The sequence below is a fragment of the Cydia pomonella genome, chromosome 10 (genome assembly GCF_033807575.1).
Source record: "Cydia pomonella isolate Wapato2018A chromosome 10, ilCydPomo1, whole genome shotgun sequence".
Classification (NCBI taxonomy): domain Eukaryota; kingdom Metazoa; phylum Arthropoda; class Insecta; order Lepidoptera; family Tortricidae; genus Cydia; species Cydia pomonella.
The window spans coordinates 14,626,901-14,652,567 of NC_084712.1; the positions used below are offsets into that span (position 1 = coordinate 14,626,901).

At 35.9% G+C, this 25,667-nt stretch overlaps 1 protein-coding gene across 1 annotated transcript; it reads right to left on the reverse strand.

Annotated features, from left to right (window-relative positions):
• Nucleotides 1-1,996: 1,996 nt before the first annotated feature.
• Nucleotides 1,997-25,531, reverse strand: LOC133522216 (sodium-dependent nutrient amino acid transporter 1-like). The gene is made up of 15 exons (XM_061857461.1): nt 23,663-25,531; nt 23,137-23,223; nt 22,703-22,804; nt 20,051-20,312; nt 19,434-19,650; nt 13,851-13,894; nt 13,600-13,747; nt 13,253-13,331; nt 12,035-12,138; nt 9,618-9,810; nt 4,650-4,826; nt 4,161-4,260; nt 3,902-4,081; nt 3,441-3,535; nt 1,997-2,387 (listed from the first exon to the last, which is right to left on the reverse strand). Exons 1-15 carry the CDS (start codon nt 23,663-23,665, stop codon nt 2,214-2,216), a joined length of 1,965 nt encoding a protein of 654 aa, XP_061713445.1. The 5' UTR covers nt 23,666-25,531; the 3' UTR covers nt 1,997-2,213.
• Nucleotides 25,532-25,667: the final 136 nt, after the last annotated feature.

Consider the following 25,667-nt stretch of genomic DNA (forward strand, 5'->3'; position numbering starts at 1 on the left):
TAGGTAAAACTATATACCCAGTTTTATACATAGATTTTGAGATAAATTGCTGTGACATACCTACGGACGAAAGGACATGACGAAACTATAAACCGTTTTCGCCATTTTAGCTACGGAACCCTAAAAAGCTCGTAGGTAATTAAATCTGTTTAGACGCATAGAGCTATACTTACGTTAGTGTTAGGAAGAAACAAATACACACCATATTGTCTTATACAATGCGGGCTGTTGACCCCGACTTCGACCGCGTGGATTTATTTCCCGAACACACACTTTCAACCCCTTTTTTACCCTATTAGAGGCTGGATTTTCAAAAGCAAATCAAAAATTGAACTCAAATCGTTCCCCTTACAAACTTACATCCCGTTTTTAATCCTTTTAGGGGATGAATTTCCAAAAACGCTGAAATTTTTCTTCTATTTTAATTTAACATCTTTTCCCGAAGGTTCAAGTTCCTAACTTAAAAAAAACTTGATCCCCATACTTTCATCTCCTTTTTAGGGTTCCGTAGCCAAATGGCATAAAACGGAACCCTTATAGTTTCGCCATGTCTGTCTGTCTGTCTGTCTGTCTGTCCGAGGCTTTGCTCCGTGGTCGTTAGTGCTAGAAAGCTGAAATTTGGCATGGATATATAAATCAATAAAGCCGACAAAGTCGTACAATAAAATCTAAAAATTTAATTTTTTTAGGGTACCTCCCCTACACGTAAAGTGGGGGTGAAATTTTTTTTTCGCTTCAACCCTAGAGTGTGGGGTATCGTTGGAAAGGTCTTTCAAAACTAATAGGGGTTTTCAAGAAACATTTTTTGATAAAGTGAATATATTCGGAGATAATCGCTCCGAAAGAAAAAAAATGTGTCCCCCCCCCTCTAACTTTTGAACCATAGGTCCAAAAAATATGAAAAAAATCGTGGAAGTAGAGCTTAAGAAAGACATTAAATGAAAACTATAGTGGACATGATCAGTTTAGCTGTTTTTGAGTTATCGCAAAAAGTTTTCCCTGCATAGTAAAAAAGACTTACTTTAATTAGGTACTGATTATGCAAATTTGCCTATTTGTTTAACTCGGGTGAAAGGTACCATTTACTACACTTTAAGCTCCAGTTTAGCTTATTGTGACGGAAGAGTAACTACGGAACCCTACACTGAGCGTGGCCCGACATGCTCTTGGCCGGTTTTTTTAACTTTCCTTTTAACTTCTAACCAAAAACGCTGGAATTACTTTTCTTCTGTTTCATTATAATACCTTTTCACGACGTATCAAGTTCCTAACTTAAAATAAAACTTGAACGCCATACAACCGTTCAACCCCTTTTTAACCCCCTTAGGGGTTGAATTTTCAAAGTCGCTTCATACCTCTTGTGCACTTTATAAAAGCAACCTAGTGCGTACACTTAAACTTTCTAGCTTTCGTCGTTTCGGCTCTGCGTTTATGAATTAGTTAGTTAGGCAGGAGGAGGACACACAAATTTATATACAAGGTGTTAAAAAATTAGTGGGGATTCGTTTAAGGGCATATCGTGTTCTGATTAGGGAAAAGTAGAACAAAAGTTTTTGACGCAAAAAAAAAATGTTTGCCTTTGTATGAAGAATTGGCTGAAGTGGACGACCTTGAAGCAGGTAAAAAAAAATAGGCATAAAAAAAATTATATACTTTTTCCTAATGAGAACACGATACCGAATGACCTCTTAAACGGTTCCCCACTATTTTTGTTACATAATTTATATAGTGGGGATCCGTTTAAGAGCATATCGTGTTCTTATTAGGGAAAAGTAGAACAAAAAAGTTTTGACGCATTTTTTTTTTGCATTTGTATGAAGAATTGGCCTAAGTAGACGATCTTGGAGCAGGTAAAAAATTTAATTCGCATAAAAAAAAACTACTTTTTAAACGGTTCGCCACTATTTTTGTTACATTCTTTATATAGATAGACTGACACTCGAAAATATGAACTTTGCGTTTTGCGTCAATCGTAAATAAATAAATTAAATAGCAGTTTAGAAATAAATAATTATTTTATTTAATACAATGAGATATCATAATATATGTTTAGGGCTGGGGGTCGGCAAATCGCAGCTCGCGAGCTCAAGTTACACAAAATATGTAATCAGCATCCTTAGACCACTAAAATCAACGTTTGTGGTTATTTTCGCTTCCTAAAACTGGCGATGTGTACTTCTTCCCAAAAGTTTGTCGACCTCTAGTTTAGGGTTTTATTGTTTCTTCCGATGTCCTCCTACGAGGCTTCGCCCGATACGCTGTAACCAGTTGTTGTTCACGGACTCCCGATCGCGCTTGGCCTGCAGGCTGAACTGCCGCCAGTCTTCCCGCAGACCCGGTTCTGATGGACCATAATTGGGCTTCTTCTTGAACGCGCGCTTCACAGTCTATAATAGAAAAGAAATATTGTCAGGTTTTAGAATAACCACAAGAAGTACTTATGTCGTTCTGAAAATAGATAACTAATCTAAGTTATCCTCTAGTCACTTAGGACTATAACTAGTCTCTGATCTGTAGACCTCGCGATAAGCTTAAAAAATGTATAGGTGTAAAATACTTAACTCCTTATAAACGTCTACTAAAGTTGACAAGCCGCTAATAATCGTTTGTCCCTTTCCGACGTATTGGTATGATGGAAAGGGATAAACGATTATTAGCGGCTTGTCAACTTTAGTAGACGTTTATGAATAAGGGGGTTAGTTCGTTAAATCATTATCACAGAGAATTCACAATGGTCCCAAGTACCATAGACGCTATTGGTGCGTAAGGGCCGGTTCAGACGGACTGCAACCCGACTGCAACTTCACAAACAAATTGAAAGAAATTCAAAAACTGAATCGACAATATAGTTATATATTTGTTTTACACGAGGGCAAAGTTGTTGTTTAACAGCTCGTGCTAATATTATCAATATTACGAGCTAGCGAAAGATTCCAAAATTGCACCACGATCGTACCAAGTGGTTCGAGAAGTGGAATCTTGACCGTTGCGAGGGTTTTAAAACACGAGGTTTAACCAAACTTTACCTCCGAGTGAAACACAAAATAATTCACAACACCAACGCAAGGAAAATACTAACTTAGAAATACCAGAAAAATCTAACCAAATCAAATGAACGTTATAAGAAATTATTATTTAAAACTTCCTACCAGCTTGCAATCTTTCATTATAGAATCTGGTCACAGAATTCTACGAGAATCGGCTGAGAATTGCGACGTGTACCTATGTTGAATTTTCATTTTACGAGGCAAAATTGCAGTATTTTTGGCAAGTTAGGCTGGAGGATAAGGTAGCAAGTAAAAAGTTTCATGATCACCTTTTTATTGAATCATTTTAGGTTGAATATGTTGGTGCAGTGAATTAGGAAAAATCATTGGGGTTGTGTTAGAGATGATTGTGCTTTAATCATAATTTATGTTCTTAATAATACATATACCAACCTCAGTAAATGTAGGAGATGTGTACTTCCATACAGACGCCACAATAAAGATAGGGATCAGCGCCATTCCTATATACTGCAGCATGTTACCAGCAACTGTAAATAAAAGAAAAAAGTAGTCAATGTTCACTTGTTACGTTAATATTCTCAATATCACTCCCCTCTCATGCGGTAACCTGAACTCCCCGGCGAAAACGTCATCCATCGAAATTCGTAACTGTCTACGTCTCTATCACTCGAATATTGCTATAGCGATAAAGATACATAGAGGTAGTTTGAATTTCAATTATCGCGGTATTTAATTAAATAATGCAGGTTTCTTCGTTGTTTTTTTTTTTCAGCTGATCGTAAATATTGAACAACTTTCCGTCGTACAAGCAAATGTAACATAGGCATCGTAAGTCAGTTTATTTTGTTTAAGAATACGAACAAAATTACAATTAATAAGATACTCATACGTACTATAGGCAGCGCTCGGATATACGTATGTGCCTCCAAAGACAAGAGCTTCGGTTGTCACCATCGCGTACATGAAGACAGTAATCATCACAATTGGAGTGACGATAGACCAGCATATGCGCCAATACCAACTAGTCTTAATACCCAACATAAATTCAATGTCGACGCAAAGGTTCTCCAGACCTGAAAACCCAATTTATTTCGATGACTTTTTGCTAATTAATGAAAGAAACAAAAAATGTCGAAAAATAACCGAAATTACCATAAATCCAAAACACAGCAATAGTTTCCGCAATAGCAGCGAAAAGTCGCATGAACGTTCCTCCGTAATAATCGACAATCTCAAGAATGTATTGTCCACCCTGAAATCAAGAAACTAATTTATAACTCTTGGAATTCGAAACTACTTATTCTACACATTTTTCGTTTGTTTGTTTCACTTTGAGCACCAGCGAGACGAATAAACAATACTCAGTCATTATCAAATTAAGATATATATGTTGACATTCTTCACAATTACTGAAACATTTAAATTAAAAAGTGTTTGTGAGAATCGCTTATCAAACTAATTCGCTTGGAGTGTATTTTCGTTGCCTTCAGGGCAATGAGTTTAACTGACATCATCTTTGACCCCAGACATAAGGGTGTCACAAATTATGCAAAATAGAACCTGATTACTTTTCAAAATCATTGTGGCAAATATATTCCCTCTGCCGTAAGTTTCGTTAGTGTGGTAGATCAATAATTTTACCGGCGTCACATATACGAGTCCCACGAGGAACCCGGCGGTGCACGCGCCGGAGGCCATGAAGATAGTGGGTACCCTCGGGAAGGCATCCAGCAGAACGGTGTTGAGCGTGGATAGCAGAGCGACGCCGGAGCCGATGCCGAGCACGGCCATCATGAGGAAGAACAGGACCGCAAACAGCTGCCAAGCAATTTAAAATTAAGTTCTTAATCATAAACTAGATTAAAACATGTTAATAAGGCAGGGGTGCCCCAGCTCTAGATGATAGAGCACTCGCAAAGTATTTTTATTGGCATTTTTAGTTTTGTAGGCAACTATTAGGAACCCTTATAGTTTCGCTATGTCTGTCTGTCCGTCCGCGGCTATTCTCCGTAATCGTTAGTGCTAGAAACCGGGGTTCATTCTCTTTTACTCTCACTAAGACGTAATAAGAGTGACAGAGAAAAATGCCCGTAAGTGACGAATTTCGATTTTCCCGGTAGCCGCCCTGAGGGCCTACCGCGAACCACGTTCAACGTGTTGCCTCTCTGTCGCACTTGTATATTCGTACGTAAGTGTGACAGGGACGCAACCCGTCGAACGTGGTTCGCGGTAAGCCCTAAATAAAAACTACAAAAATATTGTTTAGGGTACCTCATGCATCGAAAGCTTGATATATACTTTCAATGAAAACTATAGCGAACATTTTTTTTTTTTTTTATACTACGTCGGTGGCAAACAAGCATACGGCCTGCCTGATGGTAAGCAGTCTCCGTAGCCTATGTACACCTGCAACTCCAGAGGAGTTACATGCGCGTTGCCGACCCTAACCCCACCCCCCTCGTTGAGCTCTGGCAACCTTACTCACCGGCAGGAACACAACACTATGAGTAGGGTCAAGTGTTATTTGGCTGCGGTTTTCTGTAAGGTGGAGGTACTTCCCCAGTTGGGCTCTGCTCTAGATCTGGAATGACATCTGCTGTGCTGTGCCCTACCACACAAGGCGAGATGACATTCACATTGCCCATACCTCTCTTTTGGACGTAGTTTAAGGACATACCCGGGTCCATGATCGGTTACGCCGTTTTTAGGTTATCGCAAAAAGTTTTCCATTCTTTTAGTAAAAATATAGTACAACATTAAATGGGTTTTCAAGTTATTTAGCATTATTCATGTAAATAAAGTAAAATATTAGATATAAATTATTTATTTTACTCATTCACTTGCTATTTGATAGAAATTTAAAATAATTTCTAAAACAGTTTTCATTATGTTGGCTGTATGAATAATGCCGTTAACCATTGGAAAGGGTGTAGCAGGATAGCCTAGGAAAAATTGCCCCCAGCGATTTTGGGCCGAAACTGTAATCAAACGATGCCTTTTGGGGAGGTTATACTCTGCACAAAGTTTCATCCCTCTGTTTCCCCCTGGGGGTGAAAAACACCCGATTAACCCCAAAACTGTTTTAATTATTTTTTCCTAAACTATGAAAGTGACGAATTTCAAATTTTGTACAAATATTAATAAGACTAAAAGCTATGTGCTAAAAAAATATTAACCCCCTAACCATTTAAATTCTTGTAAAAAAAAACAAAAATAAAAAAAGAATCACCCTGTATATCAAGTTTGGCTCATGGTACACACACCATTTTTTTTTCAAAAATGAACCAGTTTATATTCTACATTATACAAAAGTTTCATGGACCTACTCCAGAAGGAACATTGCGAAATTAATATGTATTGGCTCTTTGGTGCGTACTATTCATTGAACTCCCACCAAGAGCCTTGCATTAATAATAAAGTCTCAGATTGCAAGTAAGTGTTAAGAAAAAGATCATGGCTAGGTATAGGTCTATTACTAATTACTGATTATGGAGCCTTGTCTTATTCGGTTTCTTCGCATTTGATATAAAAAGTAGTGTTTAACTCGGGTGAAAAGCACCATTTCATCCCTTGGTTAACAATCTACTGTACTAATAGCTCCGATTAACTTATTGAGATAAAAAGATAACTACAGAAACCTACACAAAGCATGGCTCGACATGCTCTTGGCCGGTTTATTCATATTAATCCATTCAGCGCTGATTACGAGTTTACGACACGTTGTCGTTTTGCCTCTACGAAACATTTCCGCTACATATCGGGAAATCCATGTTATCGGCTACGACGTAGCGCTACGACCTCAGGGTGCTCAGGTGAATGTGTTAACAATAACTAACGGCTCGATTTGAACTTTATGATACGAAGAAGGAAATTTTTTGAGAAGTGGTGGTATTACGCGAGTGATTTCGTGCTAATTACGATACATTGAGGCATTTTCGCTACGAACCGGGAAAATTGGCTACGCCGTAGAGCTACGAGAACAGGAACCTTTTGCAGCATATGAAATAGAAAAATAGTTTGAAATGCCATTAAAATTATGCACGAACATAGTGCATGTCATAATAATTACAATTAGACCCAAGAACTAAAATACTTTTTTTTTTATTATAGGACATTATTACACAAATTGACTAAGTCCCGCAGTAAGCTCAATAAGGCTTGTGTTGTAGGTACCTAGACATCGATATATATAATATATAAACTTGGCATGCATACATATGTAAAGCTATATAGTTTTTACGTTTATAAGAATAATAGGATCCCGGCGCATAAGTATTTTTTACATGTCAAATATTATTATAGTATTTTTGAAACGGGTAGGGTGACATTTGATTTTTTTTATTCCATGCCATTGAAGTTTTAGACCGTTTTTAACAATAATAACTTGAATCCTAATGGGACAAAAAATAGATATCTTCGTAGCTTAAAATATCTGATTACAATAGACACAAATCACCACAATCAAAAAGAGAAAGAGAGAGAGAGGCGTAAATGTGATGTTTATTGTTCCGATGTAGCCCACAAGATGGCAGAACCTACTATACACAAGAAAACATGTGACGTGTAAATTAACATGTTTATTGTTCCGATTCAGGCCACAAGATGGCAGACCCTCCAACGCGCACGGTCCTTATAAAACGGATATCAATTGCAATAGAGAGACTCTACTCATCAACCGAATCGATTCCGCTCGTGTAAAATCGTATCAGTCGCGTCCAATTGTTAAGGTATGTTTACGTATAAATATAAATCATCACCAATATAAAATTAATTATATGTTTTTTGCAGATTTAATCGAGAATCGAAAAAAATCGTTTCTAATTTGCATTTTCAGAGCGCTATAATTGCAAAATGAAAAAATAATAATATTATTTTTTTTACTTATAAGTAAACTTTTTACATGAGTGCCAATGCCTCTTTTTAATTAATATGTGCTTTTTGACATGTGTCAACCTACCCTTCAAGTTTGAAAAAAACTATAACGATGTTTTTATATTTCGTGAAACGGAAAACGATCATTGCTTTGGCCCGACATCAGACACGATCAGATCCGTTCGCAAGAGTGGATCTAATAATCGCTTTATATTCCATTGCGTTACGAAATATAACCATTTTTTTATTGGATTGGATTGTATTTATTGCACGTGATTCATACACCCAAAAGTAAGTAGTATACGCCAACACAATTTCATGCATGTAACTTAAATGGAAATTGCTAAATTGTTGTAACACAATGGAATCAATTAACTTAAGAGGGAAGTATAACGACGTACTCGTCCATACAAAAAGAGAAAAAGTTTTTCCACTTCTATAGTATTTTATGCAACAGTTGTATAAGAAGGGTCAAAAAAGGCGAGTGGCGTGAGTTACAATGTGAGCCGGAGCCGAAGGCGTAGGCGAACATTGTAAAGGAATACGCCACGAGAATTTTTTGACCTACTTATACAACGTTGCATACAATATTTTTCCTACGAGTCAACAAAAATAAATCTTAATTTAGGTAAACAAAGCAAAAGTATATAGCCAAGACGCGCGAGCATACTTTGTTACGCGCCCGGCCCGCCCCGGGCCGCGGCCGGCCGGTCGGCGACACCTCCTCGTAACTCATGAGGCCCTGGTACTTGCTACTTGCTAAATTAATTTTTTGGACAGTTTTTTCTCAATTTTGGCCACCGTAGCCTACGGAGACTAACAAGCAACGCTAAGCGGTCTTCTTAGTCTATGGGTGTTGCTATATTACGGGTGTCACATGCGTGTTTCTGACTTATGAAGTAATTATTTTTACTATGCAACCAAATGAATATTTTGTAAGTTGGCAGCAATGCACTTAGTTTAAAACTGTATTCGTTTTGGTTTTGTTAGGTTGGTAGCCATTAATCGCAGTAACATTATAGCTTATAAAAGCACAAGAGCTTTTATGAGGAATAGACAATATAGACTTTTCTTGAAATCTTTTATGTATGTTCTTATATTCGTGTTAATGAATGCATAAATGACAGATAACAGTAGAGGAGTAGGAAAAATATATATATAGATTGTATTTCTACTAATTACTAGCGCGGCACCATTATTTATGTATTTACTATTTTTGCTCACTAATTTAATTTTGTAATTGATTGTTGTGTTTTTTCTCATGTAAGTGAATAATTGTTATTCATTTGAGAAATAAAATCTTTAAACGGAAATACATTTTCGATTCTCAATCATTTTTGCAATTTGCAATACAAAAAAAAGCGAAACCTACAAACCTGGAATATATTATTCTGAAGCGATCGACATCCAAATCAAAGTGATTTGTTAAGATTTAGTTAGTGGAAACCGTTTTCTCCCGAAATGGAATTTCATAGAAAAAGTAGTTCACTCTTAAGATTAATTGCAGGTTCTGAATTAACTGTGTAAGTACAATTTTTTTACCCAAGAATCCTAAGAATGCTAAGATAGGCTATTAAGAGGGCAACTTGACTATTAAAAAGTTCTCTCTTGTGTCGCTCAAGCAGATCTAACTTGACTTATAAATTTTTCTGAAGGTTATAAATGGGCTAATGGGGTTATACTCGTAGTTTTTGTGACCATCGCTTCTTTCATAAATCATTTGATATTAGTACCTACCTGTGGTACAAATGGTGACTTGGCGATGGCATCAGGGTACGAAATGAAGGCAAGGCTGGTTCCGCCGCTACCAACGACATCTTCCACATTATCGTAACCCAATTCGTAAGCCAAGTTGCCGAGGACACCGAAGATGGTTATACCCGATATTAAACTTGTGAACGTATCCAAGGTAGTTACGATCATGGAATCTCTGAAGACAAAACGATGTTATGAAAATTGATATTTTTCAAATAAAGGATCCAGTAACGGGTGCCACACGTAAATGCGACTTCAGGATGCTATACTGCTGCTCTTCTAACTGAGCTACGGAGACTTTCTCGTCTACGGCGATATTCACATTTTAGGGCTGGTATCTCCGAGTTGAGGGTTTAGGTCTCGCCTATACAAAATAAAAAACCGACCAAATATCAAGTGACCTTTTTGAATCTCATAATGATGACGTGTAATAGGTATGTTCCGCTGGAAAAAGAGGCCCTATCTGGATTACCACCCGACCGTAACGGTTTGGTGCTATCTCGATAACATTGTTGATACTGATAAGTCTAAGAACATCAAAAAAATTATTATATCAATTATCAACACTTGCTTGTAACGTGGAAGGTATTGATTTTAGGCACATAATCTTAGATAGGTATTTAACACGTGAGCTTGTTTATCATATTATAATAATAAGAATAATAATCTATTTTATTATTATTAGCACTAGGCTACACTTGTATCGCTGGGAACCAGTTACAGTTAAAACGATTGAACTAAGTTTCACAATAAAGTAAATATTGAGGTAAAAAACTTAAAATGAAGTGCTTACAGTAAGAAGTAGCTAAGCTAGGTTTGAAGCCTCTCTGGATTGAGGTGGAGAAAAGAGCCACTAAACAGTGGTATAGAATGAAAGCAGGGCGTCCCTTCCCTACACTACATCTACATCTACAGTAAGAAAAAAATACATTCCTGCAAGGCATGAACTTATAAAATCATATTTAACTGGACGTAAACAGTGCACCCAAATCGATAGAATATGTCCAAAGACCAAAAAGGAAGTCAAGTACGTATCTAACTTTAAAAAAATAAACTACGGCGTACCATAAGGTAGTGTTTTAGGTCCACTCCTCTTTCTTGTATACATTAATGACCTACCTACGGCCGTTAACCACCCAATGGTATTGTTTGCCGATGATAGCACAATTATATTTACGGAGACAGACATGCATGTGCATCAGGACAATATTAATCAAGCTCTACATAGTATTGTTGATTGGCTTAATAAGAATAACTTACATGTAAATCTTGAAAAAACTAATTTTATGAACTTTAATTTGCGGACCAAAAACACACCTAATTTAGTTATTACTTACCAAGACCAAAGAATTAATGAAACTGACTCGACTTTAAGGTATGGTATAATGTTTTGGGGAAATGCCACTGACCGTGAATTGGTTTTCAAGAGTCAAAAGAAATGTTTAAGATCAGTATGCGGTATTACAACCATGGATTCATGTAAAACTCATTTTAGAGAATTAAAAATACTGACAGTTCCTTGTTTATATGTGTATGAAATAGCAACCTATGTTAAATGTAATATGAACGAATTTACAAAATTCAATAGCCTGCGTCATCAGGGAAAAATTAATTATAAGTCATCTAGAACCGCCTTTGTGTCTAAAAACATAATCGGTATGGCCCCACGAATATTTAATAAATTACCACTAAGCATCCTAAAACAAGAAAACATTAAAGAGTTTAAAACTGCATTGTATACATTTTTAGCATCTAAGGCATATTATACCATTCAAGAATATCTCAATGACATACATTTGTAATAGAGTAGGTATAAGTAATTTATGCATGCGATACACATGACATTCTTGAATATTTGCATGTCTTTGTGACGAAACATGTAGTTCCTTTTTTATATGTATGACCTTTTGTACCATGTTTTAGCAAATAAAAATCTGATTCTGATTCTGATTCTGATTCTGATTCTGATTCTGCATGAAAACTAAATTTTAAGTATTTTAACTAAAATATGTCTCGGCATATCTAAGTGAAAACCACTTGTTAGGTAAGGAATGATAGTCCAACTGACCTAAGAAGGTAACTGATTGCTAATACTATGTATGGAAACGGAGCCATCTTAAATTGGTCGAGTAGATATTACAACAAGGACTGGAGAACGCCGGCGCCCGCCGACCGCCTGCTGGGTGGCCCGGCCGACGAAAAACAGCATACTAACGACGAAAATTTGATTAATATGTAAGTTTCTTTCCTCGCAAGTGTGTTGAAAAACGTCGTATAAAATGCGTGTACATTTGCATTGGTCATTACACACATTGGCTTTCTTATTGCGCACAATACCGCCTCGTGTTTAATGACCAACGTAGCGCACTTTTGTTTGTATCACAATGAACTATTATTACCTGTAAACGTTTGATCTGAATCCATTGTAAGAAGCAAACATGATGAGAGCCCCAGAACACACGGAGAGCGAGAAGAATACTTGGGTCACGGCAGCATACCACACCTGTACGAGTATATAGAATTTAGTTCAGAAAAAGAATTGGACGTCCAGCATCATCATCACTCATCACATCATAACAAACATCTCATTCCCCTCTCAAGGGGTCACTATCAAATTTACCTTATCGCTAAAGGACAATATAGCTGAAATGTCTGGATTGTGTTATGTCTTTGTAACTACATAGACTTGAATGCTAAATGCCTCTTTGGCAAAACGTCTGGATCTTAGAACGTAACAATTTAAAATGATGTAGCAGCAAAACATCTTTATCTTCGAATGTCTTTATTTCTTAATAGACACAAATGCTAAATGGTCCGGTAGCAACACGTTTGTATCTAAGAACGTCTTAATTACTAAACAGACATGAACGCTAAACAGTCAAAAAGCAAAAAGTCTGGATTGTGTAATGTTTTTATTGCTAAATGGAATAAACGCCAAGCGACCCATTAGCAAAACGTCTGGATTTCAAATGTTGAGTATTATAATATGACACTTGAGAACACAAGTTAGCAGTAAAGGAATTACATCAAATTTTATTTTTAAGTGTGATGGGATAAACCAATGTTTTTAGGGGGTATGCGTTACTAACAAATAAAATGTTAGAATATTCATATTAATATATAACTTATAAGCCTAGCTTAACTGTTACCTATATATTTATAAATTATGACACATTAAATTTCCAGACGTTTTGCTACTAACTCGTTCTGTGTTCATGTCAATCAAATAATTTTACTTTCGACGAATTGGGAATTCTAATTATATAGACTATTTACATTTCATGACGTTTTGCTATTAACTCGTTCTGTGTTTATGCCAATTAACTAATTTCACTTTTGGCTCATTAGATATTCTAATCATATGGACTATTTATATTTTCAGACGTTTGGCTACTTATTCATTCTAATTCTTAGTCATCCAGCTAAACTGTCTGCTGACTGAGTATTCTACTTTCATGTCGTCGCAGCTGAATTGACTATATGTCATCTAGCAGCTGAAATGGTCGTTTAACGATAAGGTCAATTTGATAGTGGGAGGGGTCACAAGGAGTGCGAATGTATTTATTTTCGTTTAAAAAATTTAACCCTAAACCCAATTTCATATTTAAAATACTAACCTCTAATCTTAGAATTTTCTCCCATTCAGGTGTTATAAAGAACATTATGCCTTTTCCTGCACCAGGAAGAGTTACAGCCCTGTAAAACCATCGAGTAATTTAGAAGAAAAACCAGCCTGTTTAGTTAAAATTTTCAAAGAATGCAGTAGAATGTATAAAGTTCCTTTAAAACTTGTAATTTGATGTAAACTAAAAAGAATGACTAGACTAGATCCAAGATTAATACAAACATTATATTCTAAAAGAAAATACGTGTTACTAAACTTAAAAGTAGGTGCAATAATTAACTGCCTATTTGGGTTTATGGATTTGGATATATTAAAATGCTTTAGTTAAAGGTTTTATACCTGATAAGCAGGATGAAGAGCACGACGTAGGGGAAGATAGCCAAGAAATAGGCAGCCTTGCCCGAACTCTTGACTCCTCGCGCCACAATCAAGAAGATGATAATCCATGACACCAACAGGCATATCGTTAAATCCCAAAGTGGCAACCCTATAATAGAATTGTATGTTACTAAACCATAGAATATCAATATTATAATATTTTGAATGTAAAAAATTATGTTCATCAAAAATAGGGTATACTTAGTACTAACCAATTCCGTTGTGGATCCCATCTGATTGACGAAGTACCGAGTGTCTGTAATAAAATTGAAGATAAGTAAATGTAGAATTAGTAACTAAAGCATTTTGAAACGTTGAATACTTACTTTTAGATTAGGTAAAATATCGAATACTTCTCGAGAAAAGGCGAGCACAATGACCAATTAACAATTATTGGATTTCGATGAATTAGCGCAACATAGACTGATTTATTTGATGGTAAACCGCTGAAGTTAACCGCGGGGATATAATTAATAGTTAATATACCTATGTGAAAGATAATAAATATTTATAACTTGTTTCGTTACGTTTAAGATGGTTGCAGCAAAAATTAAGTTAAGCCTTTAATTGCATATATTAGTTATGCGGAAAACTAATAATTGATTCTTAGCCAAAACATGAACGTAACTTCTTATAAGGTTTGTTTTTGTTTGTTCAACTATGAATCTATGCCTAAAATTTGAATGAAGACAGTTTACTAGTTAAACTTTTAGCTTATTCTAAATAATAAATAATTATATACGTACTAATTTGATTAGGTACTTCATTTAATTTAATTAAGAAATGATCATCATATGTTTTAGCACACGGTGATCTACTAAATGTTTTATTTTGTCATGTTGCTTTATTTAGGCGTTTTAATCATTAGTTTCTATGAAAAGGTGTCTTTTGAATACTATACGATCATTTTATATATTTTTTACATATTCTGGAGAAGCATTTATACTGGTTAATTTATAGACCAATATTTTTTAAGTTAAGACACATTGTTTATCTTCTACATGTTGTAATTTAGGTATTCATTTTGTTACATTTTTTGTGTTGGAAAATTGGCCTTGTAACCGTCTAGTTAAGAGCTAAGACCCCTCGAAAAAATTTTGGACTCTGTTTTTATTTATTATTATGAAAAGATAACTATGATACTGAAATAATTTATTACGTTATTAAAGAATATTTTGATATTGTATTAAGTTACAGAAATAATTATTTTTTAACTATTTTTTTTACCACGACGGTGGCAAACAAGCTTACGGCCCGCCTGATGGTAAGTAGTCACCGCAGCCTATAGACGCCTGCAACTCCAGAGGTGCTACATGCGCGTTGCCGACCCTTTGAAAACCTATACACTCCTTTTTTGAAGAACCCCATACTGTAGATCCTACTCTCTGTGTACTGTAGTTTTGTGGTGTACTATAAATGTTGTTACTAAAAGTATTAGAATGGTATTTAGGTATTTGCAGAATATATGATAATATTAATATAAACATATTTAATTCCAGGGATTGCGTAACCGAAAAATAACGATACCTTTATATAACGGTATGACGTCATACCGTTTTAATCCGAACCATAAAGTTCAACAACAACAACATAAAGTTAGCCGAATAAATTAATTCGCTGCCGAAAAATAACGGTACCGTTATTTTTTCGGGTACCTTAACCGCTTTCATAAAGGTACCGTATTAGCTTAGACGTCGCAACACAACGAATTGGTGAGCGCGGCGGGCGAGGGGCGAGGTCAACCCGCTTGAGAGCCATATTTTTTCGGTATCTAAAAAATACCGGTACCGTTATTTTTAAAACGGTAGCTATACCTTTGTATCCGAGCCGCGCGATATCGTAATTTTATACCGCCTCCTACACATCCGCTCCATTTGACACCGTTAGGCGGAGGCAATGCTTAGCAGGACAAAAAGTCTGTATAACCGCATAGAAAAGTAGTAACAACTTTAGTTTTATGAAAGAAACCCTTTGCAAAATCAAACTATCTAAACAGAGAAATGAAGTTCCCTTCGACACCAGTATCGAAGTTTAACGTTATGAAAATTACTTTCCATAAAACCAAACAGACACATCATTCTAAGTCCTAGCTATGCAACGATTCTCTATGTTGCGTTCTCGATATAACCTATAGCGTGAAAACACAGTGTAGAAAACTTCATAATAAAAGAAACACATACAGGAAAATAAAGAATCTCCGCCATACTCTAAGTTTAGTGTTACGACGATATTGTCCCCGTACAGCCAAACATAGACACATTTAAAATTTTAAATTTACCAGGATAATTCCTAGCAAGAATAAACAAATAGAACGAAGAGTAGAGAAACTTCATTCACCAGTACTACTCCCAAAAGCCAGAGTCACTGCTAGTCTGATGATCGAAGAATGAATGAATCGCCGGATGGATGGATGTCATTCGATATTGTATGAGTGGCCGCTTCCGCCTTTCGGCTGTGGCGGCTGTGTCGGGTCGCTCCCCACCGATCGGTGGGGAGGTCTATTGGCCGTCTTGTGCGGGACGGTGTGTGCTGCTGGTGTAGGCCAGCTCTTCGCTCCGACGGTCCGCACTGGCCTTTTATACCCCATAGTAGCGACTGACGACTGGAGACTGGATACTGGAGAATAGATACTGAAGACAGTCGACTGGAGAAATATTAATGAACTATTAGCGACTAATTGGAGACTAAGGACTGGATACCGGATTCTGGGGACATATTGGATACCTACTGGATTATGGATACTGGGGACATACTGGATACGGGGACTGGATACTGGAGACTGGATACTGGAGACATACTGGATACTGGAGACATATTGGATACTAGAAAATGGATACTGGGAACTGGATACTGGATATTGGGGATATACTGAATACTAGGGACATAATGGATACTGCGGACATACTGGATACTGGGGACATGGGACAAGCGATCTAAATTAGACAAATTTCATGGAAATGGATTTCAGAACGCACAATCAACTGTCAATGTGAACAATCGGTGTCAGTGTCAAATGTTATCTGTTGTCTAAACAAACTTCCGCTGGTTTTTTTTTTATTAATTTAATTAATGATTAATGTAACGAGGACACAAGTAATAAGTAATAAAATATGGAATCAAGTGCCTCTAGTTACAATTGTTAGAATATCTGTTCAGTAAATTCATGAATATAAAACATGACTGAAGATGAAGAGTACTTTAGTATTTCGTTATGTTTTAATTTGTTTTCTCCACTGAAATGGGAAGATTTATAATGGAAAACGAGGTTAATACTAGGTAACAAGCATGCGGCCGGTCAAAATTTTTTATAAACATACTGAATCAGAGCTTTTGGAGTAGTATCATGTAAACTTGATAACACGCTAAATGCATATTTAAAAAAAACTGGAACATATAGAAAAAAAAAACTAAAGATGGGTTAGTATATCAACCGTTTATGTATTGGTGACTTCACTTTTAACGTAATATATTGATTTTTCTACTACATATACTAAATATTTTCTTTGATTTGTGGATTTTGCCCTAACCTAACCCAGGTTGATTTCTAAGAAGCTTTTGATCCTGAATAGAAATGAAATAGATTGACACAAAAATACGATAATATTGACGATTATGTCGCAGTCTGACCATTTTTCCCTAAATCTGTAAATGTTAATCGCCCTTAATTGAAAAGTTAGGCAAGGTCTTCTAAGACCATATTCACGTAGCGGCACGGGATCAGGTATAGATCGTGTCATTCACGACAAGTGCCTTGACTCGTATTGTCATTGACAAATCTGCGCGTCATCGTGGATGACACGAACTATAGATACTCTTAGTGCCCCATTTATAAACTGCACCCTGTGGTCATGCATAAAAAAGTTTTGCCCTTAAGATTATACAGGGTTTACAGAGTATTTTCATTGACGTCATATCTCCCGGAAGATTCGAAGTGCATCTCGAGCTTACTATTTAACTTTAATATTTAACAAGTTATCAATCAATATTAAATCTAATTAGGGTCTATTTAGGGTCGGCAACGCGCATGTAATGTCTCTGGTGTTGCAGGCGTCCATAGGCTACGGTGACTGCTTACCGTCAGGCGGGCCGTATGCTTGTTTGCCACCGTCGTGGTATAAAAAAAATATATAAATGAATACTTATAACTTAGCGGAGTAAGACAAGGAGACCGGCTCTCTTTTTTATTAAAACATTAATGGCGTTATTCACAAACGCGCTAAAAGCTTCTATTAGCTATTAACTTTTTGTTTTACGAGTCCTCGGCAAGCTCGGCTGAATTTCACCTTGCCATACAAACGGAGTTTCGTTCTCATTTTAAAACTACATGTTGGATTATAATGAAAGTGGGAAGGGCTGGTGGCTTAGCGGTAAGAACGTGCGACATTCAATCCGGAGGTCGCGGTTTCAAACCCCGGCTCGTACCAATGCGTTTTTCGGAACTTATGTACGAAATAAATCCCAAAGACTTCGCTGTCTCGGTCACCTACTCATCAGAATGGGGGAGGATCGGGCAGTCAAGGAAGCGTACTTGGGCGACCAACCGGCCGTTGACGGACCGCCCAGGCGCCCCAGGTACCGCTGGTGTGATGTCGTGGAGGCGGACTTGCGTCAGCTGAATGCCAATTCATGACAGGAAACCGCGCTGGATCGGGACAGGTGGCGTTCTCTCGTTTTGGAGGCCAAGATTCTTTTTGGATCGCTGTGCCCAAGCAGTTAGTTACTTAGTTTATGTACGAAATATCATTTAATATTTACCAGTCGCTTTTCGGTGAAGGAAAATATCGTGAGGAAACCCGACTAATCCCAACAAGGCCTAGTTTTACCCTCTGGGTTGGAAGGTCAGATGGCAGTCGCTTTCGTAAAAACTACTGCCTACGCCGAATCTTGGGATTAGTTGTCAAGCGGACCCCAGGTTCCCATGATCAGTGGCAATGTGCCAGGACAACTGGTTTATGGTACTTGGTTTGTATGAATAAGTGACATAATAAGAAAAAAAGCTATAACTCCCTAGGGAGTTAGGGCGGGAACAAAAAAAGCCTTTGTCCTTTAGTACACCCGCATGAAATAAGATCTTTTTCGGGCAAGTGTGATGAAAACAAGTTATGTATGAAAATCTTAAATTCGCTGTATTTTTTAACTGTGGTATCTGAGGCTACATAAACGAATTACATCCCTAGGTATATCTTATCCTTTGTAAGTAAAAAGTATCAAAGCAATCTTACTAGTCGTTTTAAAATGAGAGCGTAATTACTTTTGTATGGAGACTTGCTGGGTGCCCTTAATCTGGTATTTTGACTTATGTAGGTATTTGTAAGAAAGCGATTAAGCATAATTGAGACGAGTAAAGTTTTATGAATAAGGGGGTTAGTACAAGGCTCTTAGGTTGTTTCATGTTATTGTAAAAAAAATGTTTATCACCAGGATTCGTATTGCAATTTCAACTTTCTGGCTTGTTTTTTATAGGTATTCATTACAAAATGATTTACAATTCATGTTTGTTATGAATAGCGCAATCAAATTAGGTATACAAGATTAACCTTGCTATTATCTGGATATTTTAATATTTATCAATTTAGTAATGCTTGATCGTAAAAAATCTATAGATAAATGCGAGTAAGTATTTTTATTTCTTTGTAGACAACTAACAGTAACATTTGCAATATACTTGAAAACGCTTATACACTTATTTACCTATGTAATTATGTATGATTAGATACAAAACTGCATTATAGAAAAGTGACCTCAAAGTTTTGTAGTAGGTATGTAGGTACTTAACTACTTAGTATTAAACTCACGTGAAGTATAATTCAGCGCTGCTTACTGCATTTCCTTCCAATTGGCTTGCATTGACGGACTCTCCCGAAGGCACGCAGTTTTCCCACTCGTCCCGGCATACGGCCCAGGGTAGCGTTGATTGGAAACTCATCACCAAGTAATAAAGACATAACGCGATGATGGACACGTAGTAGGAAAGAACATAACCTGCTCCTAGGGCTTGCGCGTAACCAGTGCCTAAAATTATACACATATACAAAATTAAAAAAAAAAAAACATTGTTGACAGGTAACGGTCGATAATTAAATATCATCGCGATCAAATCACTATTTTGCAGTTTTAAGAAAAATTAATTTCCGTATGTTTCAAGAGATTTTGTTTCTACATATTACATCCTCAGTAGCACTTAAGTAGTAAATAAATACTAACAATTATAGCGGACACTTGTATAATATGCATTAAAACGGTTAGGTAATACCGAAGAGTTCACATTTGTATTTAAAAAACGCACTATCATGGTTGACACCAGTTAAGGTCTTAATACGAGATCGAATATCAATTACCTGGCTTATTTTTATGGCCTAAATTGCCTTCTATAAATGCTTGTAAAAATAATATTGTTATCTGCAACACTTACCTTTCATGGCCGGCGAAAGAGCCCATATTTTTACACAGTTACTGCTGCTGAATTGTCCAAGTACTGTTTCCAGATAGTACATAGGTTTTCCTATAACTAAAAGCACTATGATATAGGGGATGAGGAAGGCTCCTCCGCCGTTTTGGTACGCGACAAAGGGAAACCGCCAGACGTTGCCGAGGCCCACGGACGTGGCTATGCAGGACATTAGGAACTCTATGGCGTTGTCCCATTTTGGACGACTTTGTGTTCGGTCTTCTATCTGTGAATAAATAAATTACTCAAAGGGGGAAATAAATAATTTCAATAGTACCTAGTTGAATGATTCCCACACGACAGGAAACACAATATTTTATGGAATTCAGTTTTCATGTAGTTAATAAATAAGATTAAAATTTATAATGCTTATTCCAGAACTTTCGATTTTTCACGAGATATTTTAATGTAAATCTCAAAACTAAACGTTTAAGTAAATTTGTACTAAACTAAACGTTGTAAATAAAAAAAAAATTGTGCTAAGTGTTGTGGTAACGGAACATAATGTTTTTAAAGTATGTTAAGTTTTACTACCTATAAGTTGTCTTATTTTGTCATTGAGTTTTTTCAAGTAGGAACCTATACCTTATATATTAAATTAAATTAAAAAAACCAACAGTGGTAATCTTCCCGGGAGCACTGTTCAAATTAGATATAGATAATGACTACTGACCGCAATTTGATAACAAACCACTCGTACATACTTAAGTAATAGGAAAGACACGTAAACTAATGATTTCGTAAGCAAGCTATTTTATGTTTGATCGAAACCAATAGTTAACAAATAACATATATAGGTACAACTCAAAATAAGTACATCTGACCTGAAATATAAGGGTTTAGTCCGTGCACATCTATTAAATATGCAATATATGCTGAAAACTCCAATTATTATAATTATATATATAATTATTTATTTTTTGTTTTGATATATTTTTTCATTTTATTATTTTTATATTTATTTAATTTATTCTTTTTTTTTTCTTTTCTCTGTACCTATGTAATGACAAAACATAATACACACAATACAAAGTACATTATTACCTACACTACATCTAGGCATACCAGCCCCACATACCCACATACACTAACTCGTCTGCCAACAAACCATACTCTGGTTTGGCGGAAGTTGTGATTTAGTTTTAAGGTTTGTCTTTTGAATAAACATTTATTTCATTTCATTAATAAACTATAGTACATTATGCTAGTAGTGACTGACCACAATCTCTCCCGGGACAAGTTTGAAAATCAGCGCGGAGCCCTCTGGCACTGCACATGCTGAGATTGGGACCCTTCGCGACATCATAGATTTAAGTTATTTTGTATTTTTTATAGTTATTTTCACGTAAATTGTAAATTTTGTTTGTGTGGCAATAAAGATTTATTTATTTATTCGAGTAATCGGGAATGTAAGTATATTATATACCTGCAACAAAATCCCAATAATTTGACGTAACTATACAAAAATAATTAATTAAAACTTCCTAAGATTAATTGGAACAATATACGAGTATCATACTTTGCCCGCGACTTACGCCCCGTTTAAGTATGTATATAGTAGTTAAGTACATAAGTTAGGGACCTATAATTGGTATCAAGTTAATTGAATACATTGTCTTACGAAATTAACCCGTGTAAATTGTATTTATATTGTACTTAATTCATATCCATATAAGTTTAGACTGATAGCATACGCCAACACACTTTACGCAACTTAAATAAATAGAAATCCGAACACAATAGAATCTATTATTTCATGACTAAAATTGCAGGTTCATAACTAAGTACATTTTTGCAATTACCAATAAAGCAAACAGTATCGGTACCTATTTGACGGAAGTACCTATTTTAATAGTATAGAGTGACCATGCATGTCGTAAATCATATAAAACTTTTTGATTTCAATACTAAATTCAATACAAAAAAAGCACTAATCTTACTAATACTAGTAGGTACGAAACAGTTGCTTATCGTTTACTGAATGCGTAGGGTTGATCCTGCTCACGTTTTCTGAATCATACTCGTACATCCGTTTATATTTCTGTAACATTTTGGAATGACGTGTATGCCCTATTTTTTAAACTTTTTAATGACATAGGCGATCAATATTTTGACAGATAATGGTTGTGTTTGGCGCCAAAAAAGGGGTGCAATTTAAAATGGTTGAATAAATTGGTATGTTTGGGGGTAACTTATCGATAAAATTCATCGTAGGTACTTACATGGTCAACGGCTCCACTTATATACACCCAAGTCCAAAAATATGGAAACAACGTTGTTTTCTTTAATATCTTATGTTTCTATTATTTTTGTTTATTGGAAAACAAAAACTTATATTAGGCAACCCCAAATTACACTCTACGCACTTAGCGTAGAAATTAGTAGCTAAAATTAAAATATAGAAATTTGAAAATAGTTACATATAACCCTTTTTCATTGCTTTCGAAATGTAATTTCCATCGCATGAAAAACAAAGTTTTTTAATGTCATATTAAGCTTGTTTGCATAGTTTTGGCCAGGGGTCTAGGTATAAATAACATATATATTGTATATAACAATTGCCTTATGCAGGCTGTATAAAGCGATTGTTTGACATTTTTCGATTAATTTACTGACCTTATCCGATTCAAGAGATACAATGTTTACTTTTTCTGGTGCTGATGGTTCTTTACTGTTTTCCGCATATGGCACATCTTCAACGACATTAATTGTCGGTATCTGAAATAAACGAAATAAATTAGCACGTATTTTCTAGCAGGAAGCTAAATATTTAATTACTTGAAATTATATGCGAATAAAGACATATTACGAGAATGTTACACTGCGTAACTTATTTGGTTTCTATAACGATCGTGCATGTTTTTATTATTTTTCAGACACCGTAATTGCCTAATGAAAATAAACTAATAAAGACATTAAATACAATGAAATTACTCTTATCTGCATAATATTTAAATATTTATAATATACCATCTCTTAACATTGATCAGTTCACGAATATATTCCTTGAATGTCTATTCCTTGGCTTTCTATGAACAGTAAACACTCACATTGACTCCATTGTTCGTATCTTCTAGCGAAGCGTCAAAAGCAGCATTGGATTGACCCTTTTCAGGCGCATTTGTTGTGCTGGGGTCCTAAATATCAGTCACAATAACATGAATATGAATAAATAGTATAAAAATAAAACAATAAATTACATAAGTTATGTATAAAAGGTGTGGTCGGTAAGATGAGCGAATGTATATAATTACGATCAATATTATCCGCAGTTATCCTGTAAAGTTAATAATGATGGAAAATTCTTCAATCCAGTGAAATGTTATGAAGTTTATCATGATATCACGATGTCGAAACATAAGTACTTATGTTTCAGCTATTGAGGTATCACTCGGCACTAAGTCACAACAGGTACTTGGTTTATTACGGTGTCACGGTTACTTTAAATTTCTTTGATTACTTTGTCATTCAAACTCTATTAAATAATATGTCTTAATAAACAGTAGATTTCCTTTTTTATAATTCGCCCCTACTATAGGCCACTTCTCGTAAATTAGCATATTAATGTATAATCACCATTATTAACTATGAATATATTATATTATGCGACGCTGCACGCAACGCACGCGCGTCGTTTAAGTGAGAACTTTTCAATAATTTTTCAACATATTTATGGCTGTCGTTATCTTACGATTTTTAGATATCATGAGATATTTTTAGATAGCTGAAGTTTTGAGACCAGTCGCGTGCGAAACACGTTCTAACATTCAGTTACGTCCAAAATAGGTATTTTAGATATTGGATATATCTAAGCAATCAATAATGATAGATTAACTTATAAATTAATCTAACTACGTCAACCAACTTACTTTATCTGATATGGTTAATATAAAAAAACTTGGATAAGACATAGTAGGCCAAAATACTCCGAGGAACGCAATAACACTATTTATAAGTACATTTAGCAATGTCACTAGTTCCAAATTTAAAGTTTTTATTTTGCATTGACATAGCTATAAGTCAATGGAAATCTAATTGAGAATTTGACATATCTACTGGTTTCGGTCCATCTTACCTTAAAACCGGTGTTGCTTGTACTTACATAGATAAACACATATCTAGCTCCGTCTCATCTTAGCGCTTTCCCGGTTGGGTCATTGAACTCTAAAATCTCATCAAGCTCATCAAGCTCCGGATACACTTTTATTAGCTACAGTTTCCTCATGTTTACAGTTCCCTTATATTACATTACATGAAAAAATAATATACTGATTGAAGAATAAAACAGTTATAAATTGAATCTGTTATAAATTTAGGTAATGCCTACCATTTTAACCATTTAACTGGTAGGTTTAACTTTATACCGACCGATACGACTTTAGAGCATTTAACCAACCGGAGACACCTTGTCTGTTATTTTCTGTACAAAAAAGCCTGCCGCTTTTTGCGGGGGAAGGGCACGTCAAATGTATAGCACGTAACGTACAAATAGCCATACAGATAAACCTGATAAACGTCAGTACATACAATAAGTATGACGTGAGTATGACCATCGGCCGAGGTTTTCGACAGAGGGGAAAGCAGGCTTAAGAGCTTACCCCTCTAAAAGGAGACTCCGGTTGGCGCATGCCATCAGGCGATCGCCTGCTCGTTTGCCTCTAATCATAAAAAAATGTACCTACTATATACCATAACTTAGAACTGCAGGTCTGGCTGCGGGGTAGCGGGGCTAAATCAACCAAAGTAAATCTGCCTGTCTGTTACCTTTTTAGGGTTCCGTAGTCAACTAGGAACCCTTATAGTTTCGCCATGTCCGTCTGTCTGTCTGTCTGTCTGTCTGTCTGTCTGTCCGAGGCTTTGCTCCGTGGTCGTTAGTGCTAGAAAGCTGAAATTCGGCATGGATAAATACAACAATAAAGCCGACAAAGTCGTACAATAAAATTTAAAAATTTAATTTTTTTGATGGTACCTGCCCTACACGTAAAGTGGGGGTGTTTTTTTTTGCTTCGACCCTACAGTGTGGGGTATCGTTGGAAAGGTCTTTCAAAACTAATAGGGGTCTTCAACAAACATTTTTTGATAAAGTGTATATATTCGGAGATAATCGCTCCGAAAGAAAAAAAAATGTGTCCCCCCCTCTAACTTTTGAACCATAGGTCCAAAAAATATGAAAAAAATTGTGGAACTAGAGCTTAAGAAAGACATTAAATGAAAACTATAGCGGACATGATCAGTTTAGCTGTTTTTGAGTTATCGCAAAAAGTTTTCTCTTCATAGTAAAAAGACTTACTTTAATTAGGTACTGATTATGCAAATTTGCCTATTTGTTTAACTCGGGTGAAAAGTACCGTTTCATCCCTTGGTTAACAATTTACTATACTTTAAGCTCCAGTTTAGCTTATTGTGACGGAAGAGTAACTACGGAACCCTACACTGAGCGTGGCCCGACATGCTCTTGGCCGGTTATTATGCTTAAACCGATTGAGAAGAAATTTAATGTGGAGAAAGTTTGAGGCCCGGGGAAGCACATAAGTAGGAAGTTTTTATCAATCATCACACGATGTTGTGGGCCGAAGCTAAT

Excerpts from the sequence above, each read along its gene's own strand:
- LOC133522216 (XM_061857461.1), bottom strand. Across the intron at positions 13,748-13,850 it reads TGGGATCCACAACGGAATTG|GGTTGCCACTTTGGGATTTA; the intron begins GTTAGTACTAAG and ends ATTCTATTATAG. Across the intron at positions 2,388-3,440 it reads CATCTCCTACATTTACTGAG|ACTGTGAAGCGCGCGTTCAA; the intron begins GTTGGTATATGT and ends TTTCTATTATAG.